This window comes from Rhinopithecus bieti, unplaced genomic scaffold (genome assembly GCF_001698545.2).
Source record: "Rhinopithecus bieti isolate Rb0 unplaced genomic scaffold, ASM169854v2 scaffold_28547, whole genome shotgun sequence".
Lineage (NCBI taxonomy): Eukaryota > Metazoa > Chordata > Mammalia > Primates > Cercopithecidae > Rhinopithecus > Rhinopithecus bieti.
This window is the reverse complement of record NW_016813480.1, coordinates 1998837-2007654: the sequence shown is the minus strand read 5'-3', so window position 1 is coordinate 2007654 and position 8818 is coordinate 1998837. Positions and strand designations below refer to the sequence as shown.

The 8818-nt window shown below is 55.3% G+C and overlaps 1 protein-coding gene across 1 annotated transcript; it reads left to right on the top strand.

The window, feature by feature from the left end:
- The first annotated feature begins 1306 nt into the window (after positions 1-1306).
- Positions 1307-7156, top strand: PDX1 (pancreatic and duodenal homeobox 1). Its single transcript, XM_017848467.1, has 2 exons — positions 1307-1805; positions 5452-7156. The coding sequence occupies exons 1-2, from the start codon at positions 1397-1399 to the stop codon at positions 5895-5897; spliced, it is 855 nt and encodes a 284-aa protein (XP_017703956.1). The 5' UTR covers positions 1307-1396; the 3' UTR covers positions 5898-7156.
- The last annotated feature ends 1662 nt before the right edge of the window (positions 7157-8818 follow it).

Here is an 8818-nt window from a genome sequence, read left to right as displayed (position 1 = left end):
GTACGTTGTTTAGGAAAGGCAGTGCAGTGATTTTTCCCTGGCTTGGTTCTTTGTGGTTCATGCTGTCTCTTGCTGAGACGTTTCTGCAAAGATGTCTAGTTTTTCTAAAACCCTCGGTGGTGTTTCAAGAAACGTCCTCCTTTCGGCAGTACCCGGTCAGAGGCTAGTCCGCCGCCAGGCCTAGCGGGTCATGCCCAGGCCGGGGGTTGGACGCTACCGCCACCCGGAGGTCATCCATCCGCGTCAGTGCGTGCGGAAAAAGTGGCCCTATTTATGTCAGGACCCCAGAATGTCCAGAAGTTACCGAATGACTTGAAGCCAAGCACAGACGTTATCATGGAAAATGCAGCGTTTTTATTTCTTTTTTCTAAAGAGGTAACTCTTCTTCCACTTCCCCCTCTCCCGCTTGCCTTATTTCAATTGCAAGCAGAAGAGAGGGGGTGTTCTCCGCTGGCAAACTCCGCCAGGGTCCGGCCCGTAGAGAGGGGTCAAGGGTCTGGAACCCTCGTGCCAACACCTGCCCCTGCCTGGCAGTCCCAAGAAGAAGGCCGCGCGCGTCTTTCCCCCTCGCTGTACTGGGAAGCTACATTCCGGGTTGGCCAAATGGGCCCCAATTTTCCAAAACCAAAATTTGTAATACCCTTCAATTAAAAAAAAAGAATTTACAAAAGTCTCTGTGAATGCTTCAGAAGTTACCGTTTACACCCCAGTACTTGTAGCACATCCACAAGTAAAAACACACAACGAATGCCAGGGTTTTGTGTGTTTTTTAACAGACACCTTGGTGGCTGTGAACAAACTTCATAAATAAAATAGAATCAAATTCTTCCGAGCTAGAGAGCTGGGTCTGCAAACTTTTTTCATCGTTTTCCCCAACAGTTAAAAAAAAATAAAAGCTCAACCTGTCTCCTTGTAAACTATATCAATTAACAAACACACTATGTCCATTATCAAAGATAATAGAAAATGTGGGAAAATAGGAAAATAGAAACGTCTAAGCCACGGTGAAAATGTTTCTATAAATGAATGATTCTAATGTTTTCGTGAGCGCCCACTTTGGAGAGCACCGCCGGCTCCCCGTTCAGGGGTGTGCAGCAAACTCAGCTGAGAGAGAAAATTGGAACGAAAGCAGGTGCTCGCGGGTACCTGGCCTCGCCTCTTAGGGCAGTCAGCCAGGCCAATCACGGCCCCTGGCTGAACCACGTGGGGCCCCGCGGAGCCTATGGCGCGGCGGCCGACCCGCCGGTCCCCGCAGGCTGTGGGTTCCCTCCGAGATCAGTGCGGTGCTGTCAAAGTGAGCAGGGGTGGCGCCGGGAGTGGGAACGCCGCACAGTGCCAAGTCCCCGGCTCCAGCTCCCGACTCCCGGCTCTCGGTGCCCAAGCCCGGGCCGCAGACATGAACGGCGAGGAGCAGTACTACGCGGCCACGCAGCTTTACAAGGACCCATGCGCATTCCAGCGAGGCCCTGCGCCGGAGTTCAGCGCCAGCCCCCCTGCGTGCCTGTACGTGGGCCGCCAGGCCCCGCCGCCGCCGCCGCCACCCCAGTTCCCCGGCGCCCTGGGCGCGCTGGAGCAGGGCAGCCCCCCGGACATCTCCCCATACGAGGTGCCCCCGCTCGCCGACGACCCCGCGGTGGCGCACCTCCACCACCACCTCCCGGCTCAGCTCGCGCTCCCCCATCCGCCCTCCGGGCCCTTCCCGGAGGGAGCCGAGCCGGGCGTCCTGGAGGAACCCAACCGCGTCCAGCTACCTTTCCCATGGATGAAGTCTACCAAAGCTCATGCGTGGAAAGGCCAGTGGGCAGGTAAGCCTGGCTCCCCACCCCTTTCTCCTTTCCGGTTCTCACCCGGCCGCCCTACCTCCAAGAGCTCCCAGGAGCCTTCTCTCTGTTTCCGGCACCTTGGGTTATCCCAGGTCGGACTAAACTACATCGGGGAGTTAACGAGGCCATCCCTCACAGCAGCGCTTCTCTGGTCCAGTTTGAAGCATCTTTCCCACCCTACTCTCTTGGGAGCGTAAACTCCTTCCTTCCCTGTACGCTGAGCCCTTCTTCGCCCCAGGAGCCCGCGCCCGCAGCGCCATCCCTAGAGAGCCGAGGCTGAGTCCAGCTCAGGGCTTCGGACACTATAGATCCTCCTCGAGCAGGGGATCCGGGAACCCAGGACTCCTTGGTAGTGCACGTCGAGGAAGCCGAGTAGGGACAAGGGTGCCTCTGACCCAGGCCCCAGCTCGCCTTCGGAGCCCCGGATCCTCTCACTTCCCGCGCTTCATTAAGGAAGGGCAGGCATCTGGGGGCGCCAGGTAGGTACAGAAAGGCAGGCAGGGAAAGGAAACTGCACCCAATCCCGCAGTGTCCGGCTTCCCTGGCTGGGGAAACAGGATGGGAGTAAAGAGGAAGGGGCAGGGGCAAGGCACCGCGAGGCTGAAGGCCGGCCTCTCTACGTCAGAGCCTGGCAGCTGGGAGAGCAATCTGAGAAGCGAATTCGCTTTTCACCAACCGAAAGCAATTGAAGCGCTCTCCCCGCACTGCTTCCCAGGAAGTAATTCTACAGGAGATGGGCTCTCCCTGCCTAGCCAGTGGGGAGGCGAGAGGCCTGGTGCCTGCGGCCCTCCGCGCCGGCGGAGAACAGAAGGTCTTTCCCGGAGCCGGGAGCAGGAGGCACAGAGTTGCCCCCGGGTCCTTCGCGGCCCCGCTGTGGCGGCGAGTTCCGGCGCGGCCTGTGTCGTCGCCGCTACACACTGTCATCACTGCCGTGCCTCAGCCACTTCTGGTCACACCTGCACCGCAAATAGTTGCCTTTTCAACTGGCAGCCGGGAGTAGGGGGAACAGCTCGAGCCGGCGTCCCCCAGCGCACCCCGAGAATCCTCAGCGCCCATCCGCGGGGTCCGGCCGGCCCTGCCTGACACTGACACCAGGCACAGACAGGCAGGGCTTTGTGCGGGAGACGGAGGGGGACCCCAGCTCGCCCGGGGTCCGCGGGACTTTCCTCTTCCTAGTTCACTTTCTCGCTAAGGCGAAGGTCCTGAAGCAGGACGAGGGCTGAACTGCGCTGCAGTCGTCCCCACCTCCAGCGAAACCCAGTTGACAGGGGCGCCAGAAGCTGCCGCGGCGCCTCTGCGAACTTACCCAGCTCGCGCGGCCCTGGCGAAAGGCCTTGAAGTCTCCGGAAATGCGGGGTTCTTAGGAGGCGGGAGGACAGTCCCTCGAACAAAGGTGGGGGGCTCCCATTCCCCAACCAATTCCCTTCCAGGGCTGCCTCCCCTCCAGGCCTCTCTTCTGGCCTCCTAGGGCCTCAGAGCTCCTGCTCTCCCGGCCTGGGCCTTCCTCAGGAAATGGGCGACAGCTGGTCTCCCAAAGAGGCTTTGTGAGGTGGAGTAACGTCCTTATCCCAACCCGAGCAGGGATGCCTCTGCTCTGGAGGACTTGGGCTTAAGCTGACCCAAGAAGCCAGAAAGTAAAACCAGAAGGCAAATCAGCAGACTTGGCTTGGGTTGGGGGGACCCAACTAGGGCGACACTCTGGGGCTCGAGTTGGCCCCTGGCCTTTGCTGGCGCCCTCTAACCCGCTGCATGCTCGACTCTCGGGGAAGGAGCCGACCTCCCCTCTCTTTTCCAGGAAGCCGTCTCTGGGGCCGGCTGCTATCCCCGCGTTCCTCTAGGGGAAACTTTCGATGGAGCCGGAATTCAAAAATTGCAAACCCACCTGCCCCTGGAAGAGCGAAGTGACAAAAGGCCTGTCACTGGCAGTACGAATCTGAATGCTAATGACAACAGAGGTTTTCAAAAACATTGACCCCCAAATGCTTCAGCAGCGCTGGCCTGCTGGCACCTAAACTGCCTCATCCCGCGCCTTGGGGAAGGGCCCAGGCTCGGCGCCCTTGACTTTTTCCCACCATCCTCAACCTCCACCCCTGTCACGTCGCGCTGGGCACAGGTCCCCCGGGAGTAGTGCACCCCGGGCAGTCTCTCCCTGAGCAGTCTCTCGCAGGGACTTCACGAAGCCCGCAGCCTAAAGCAGGAACCCAGAGACATGTGGGTTTAATGTAAAACTTTAGAGAGCCTTGCAACATGTTTATTGAAGGCCCGCCTCGCTTCTCTCCCAGGCCTGGGATGCCAGGTAGATTGGGGATGCCCCCCGGGGGGTAGGACTCTCCCTGGACTAGGGTCTGAGCCTCTGCTTCAGCTTCTGGCGCCTTTTCTCGACCTGGGGGGAAACCCAGTAGGGTTCCATCGCGAAATTAACCCCGCCCCCAACACACACACACTCGCCTTTCAATTCCTAAGGCTTAGCCAACATTCACAGGAGAAATGTCCCCGGCCTTTGCTCTAAGACAAGTCTCTCCCCGGAGCTTTGGTGGAATTTCCCGCGTCAGCATCCACAGTCTGGGTGCAGTCAGTATTTTGCACAGAAAAGAAAAGATTGGGACCTGGCTGAGCGCAGCGGCAGTGAATGTGGATCTCCAACCTCCTTGTTCAGGGCTTCCTGTTGCATCTTGGAGACACGGGAGGCTTGTTTCTGCACCACTACCCCCTCCTCCGTGGGGCTGTCGGTTCGGCAGCTGGGCTAGGGCCCCTGTGTCTCCCCTCAACACCTCTGAGGGCATTTGGGATCCAGGGCATAGAGTCTGGAGCTGCCAGATTTCTGCTCTAGCCAACGTGACCCCTAGAACAATATACTCTTCGCTTCGAGGGCAGAAGTCTCGCTGAAGTTAAAACAAGTATGGAGAATTTGCTGGCTGTCAGGTTGGGACTAATTACGATATAAATATATAGAGAGAAAATACATGGTCAGATATAATAAAATGTGTCACAGTCTCCATTAGCACAAAGATGTTCAAACTGCAGGTTGTACCCATTCGCAGGTCATAAAATCAATTTACTAGGTTGAGATTAGTATTTTTTAAAAGAAATAGCAGATAGTGGGGAAAACAGTAGATAACATCATAAGTGGTAAACGTTTGTTTTACGTTCTTAAGATTTGACCGTATATTCGACCTACAATGTCCGTGTATGAACTACACAACGATCTGAAATGTATTTCTTACATTTGTGGATCACCGACGGAGGTTTTTTTAAGCCCTGAATTAAAGGCGTTTTATTGCTTTGGTAGGATCCAGCAGGTTTAACTATCTATTACCTACATTTAAATCAACATCAATCAGTTGATTAACACCGATTAAACGAGCGCATTCAAGGACCACTCATTGGTCGAGCCAAGCTTAGGCCCACGGCTAGAGCCAACTCGGGTTTGGCCTCCAATAAAAAAGCTTCCTTTACTAAGGAAGGGCTTCGCGCTCCCACACTAGGCGCTGAAAGGGGATGCTCGGTGGCTCCGGCAGGAGCAACTGGTAGGGCTAGGACTCCCTAATCCCCTTGAAGGGGTTGGGCTGCGTGGGTGGGGACTGTGCGGGGCTCCGGGGGCCACACTCACGCCCTGTGTCGCCCGCAGGCGGCGCCTACGCGGCGGAGCCGGAGGAGAACAAGCGGACGCGCACGGCCTACACGCGCGCACAGCTGCTAGAGCTGGAGAAGGAGTTCCTATTCAACAAGTACATCTCACGGCCGCGCCGGGTGGAGCTGGCTGTGATGTTGAACTTGACCGAGAGACACATCAAGATCTGGTTCCAAAACCGCCGCATGAAGTGGAAAAAGGAGGAGGACAAGAAGCGCGGCGGCGGGACAGCGGTCGGGGGTGGCGGGGTCGCGGAGCCTGAGCAGGACTGCGCCGTGACCTCCGGCGAGGAGCTTCTGGCGCTGCCGCCGCCGCCGCCCCCCGGAGGTGCTGTGCCGCCCGCTGCCCCAGTTGCCGCCCGAGAGGGCCGCCTGCCACCTGGCCTTAGCGCGTCGCCACAGCCCTCCAGCGTCGCGCCTCGGCGGCCACAGGAACCACGGTGAGAGGCAGGAACTGCTCCTGGCTGAGCGGCTTCAACCACTCGCCGAGGAGGAGCAGAGGGCCTAGGAGGACCCCGGGCGTGGACCACCCGCCCTGGCAGTTGAATGGGGCGTTAATTGCGGGGCCCACCTTAGACCAAAGGGGAAAACCCGCTCTCTCAGGCGCACGTGCTAATTAGGGCCCAGCAGGTAGATGCTGGCAGGCCTTCCGAAAGAAAGACAGCTGTTGGTTTCTGTATATTGGGGCCCTCTTTTAGTGATACAGGATTGGCGTTGTTTGTGGCTGTTGCGCACATCCCTGCCCGCCAACAGCACTCCACCTTGGGACCTGTTTAGAGAAGCCGACTCTTCAAAGACAATGGAAACTGTACCGTACACATTGGAAGTCTCCCCAACACACAGCAGGAGAGCTGGACCGAATGCCTTCGTCTGCCCATAAACAAAGTCATTCTTACTCGGGCGACCACTTTAAGTTTAGAAATAATTGAAAGGAAATGTTTGAGTTTTTAAAGTTCCCGTGAAATTGATGCCAGTGGAATACAGTGAGTCCTCCTCTTCCTCCTCCTCATCTTCTTCCCCCTCCTCTTCCTCTTCCTGCTGCTCTCCTTTCCTCCCCCCCTTCTCCCTCCTCTTCCTCCTCCTCTTTCTTCCTAATCTCTTTCTCCTCCTCCTCCTTCTACCTCCCCTTCTTATCCCTCCTCTTCCTCTTCTCTAGCTGCACACTTCTCTGTTGCACATCTTACAACTTGCACCCCTTTCTTCTGAGGAAGAGAACATCTTGCAAGGCAGGGCAAGCAGCGACAGGGCTGGCTTAGGAGCACTGCAACAGTCCCTGTGCCCCAGTTCTACACTGCTGGCAGGGAAGTCAAGGGGAGACAGGCCTGGATCTGGGGATGAGGGAGAAAGATGGACCCCTGGGTGACCACTAAACCAAAGATATTTGGAACTTTCTATTTAGGATGTGGATGTAATTCCTGTTCCAAGGTAGAGGCTGTGCTGAAGACAAGCACAGTGGCCTTGAGTGCTTTGGAAACAAACTATTCATGAGCCAATATGACTTTCACATCTTTAGAAATTATGAAAACGTATGTGATTGGAAGCTCAGTTATCCTATTTAACATTTTAAAATTACAAAACAGTTCTTTACAAACAGGTCTGTGCATCCCAGGTCTGTCTTCTTTTCAAGGTGTGGGCCTTGTGTTCAGGTTGTTTGTGGGAAATGCTTAATAAATACGGATAATATGGGAAGAGATGAAAACTGATTCTCCTCACTTTGTTTCAAAGCTTTCTGGCAGTGGGATGATTCGAATTCACTTTGAAAATTAAATTAGCGGGTTTCTTGTTTTGTTTTTGTTTTTGTTTTGACAGGGTCTCATTCTGTCGTTCCCGGGTTCCTCTTTTTTTCAGGGATTCTCCTACCTCAACCTGCTGAGTAGCTGGGATTACAGGCTCACGCCACCACGCCCGGCTAATTTTTGTATTTTTAGTAGAGACGGATCGCCATGATGGCCAGGCTGATCAGCGTCTATTTTCTTTCGGTTCTAATCAGGGAAAACCAGGTAATTAAGAAATAGTGCACTTGAGTTTTGAGTTGGAGCCTCTGTGAGGGGATGAATTTCCAGTTTTGTTTTATTTTTAATTTAAGAATGTCTTCTCAAGATGACTTTCTCAGGCAATAGAACCTAGAGCGTGGGAGACAGTTCAGAGTACCGCTGGCCAATATTGCGTCCTGGCAGAGTCAAGCGCCGCCCACTTGACGCCTCAGTGCTGCGGGTGGTGAAACCCGCCGCTGGCTCCCACCATGGTCGGGTCTCCTCTTTCCTCCCAAAGCTGAGGACGCAGGCGAGGCCGTTTTCCATGACCCTTCCAAAAGAAGCGTTGTTTTGGATGAGTCTCCGTACCCAAAAAATGTCTTATGTTAGAGGCAAAGACGCCCGGATTTAGAGGGCTTCCAACCCCTAGGACCACTCTGCTCTTCCCTGCACGTAGCTCTCAGGTGGGCCCCTGAGCCCGACGGTGCACCCGACGGCCGTTCCCGGCGCTCCCTGGGTTCAGTACCAGTACCTCACTCCCAGGAGTCGCTGCTTTTACTTTTACTTTTTGCAAAGATAGACGCTGTTTGTTGTTGCCATTTTGTTTTGTTTTATTGGAGAGAGAAATCGAGTCCCTCGGGATAAAAGGAAGTCCCCTGGATCAGAAAGAGGAACTTGCACATGGTTGAGAGTGCTCTTTCCCTGCGGTTCTCCACACCTGCCTGGGCTCTGGGGTGGGGCAAATCTGCGCTCGCATCCCTGGTCCCTCAAATATTGGCCCAGCCCGTAGTCCTGATAAAATGATTCGAGCTCTCAGTGACTCAGTTTCCTCATCCAGAAAGTGGAGGCAAATACTACTTCATGAAGTTGCTGTGAGGTTTAAACCAAAAAAAAAAAAAAAAAAAAAAAAAAAGTGCTAATTCGGCAACTAGGAATCCCTCCACAAATAGTAGCTATTGTTTTATGGCTGTCATCGTCGTTGTCGTCAGAAGCAATCGGAAGCTGCTGTTTCTAAAGCCCCCCACCCGTCCCCCGGCAGCCCCTCTCCTCTGGCAAATCCCCACACTGTCGCTGCAGATAGGAATTTTGTTCCTCTACCCCTGATCTTTGCCGAACACTGCCTGGTTGCAGGACACCCTTCCTCGTAAATAAACTCCCTAGGTTTTCCACAGCAAACTTCACCAGGCAAAGAACTGAAGCTCCGCGACCAGTTAGTTGGTGGCGGCGCAGAAACTTGTCCTCGGACCCCACGCAGAAGCCGTCGCCCTCTCTGAGGCTCCGTACCCGACTTGGCTCTGCGAATTGGGCCAGCCGCTGCTTCTCCGCGAGGCCCGAGGGTTCGCCAAGGAGAGGAGAAGAGGCACAGGCCGCCCGAGACTGGTCTTTGGGCAG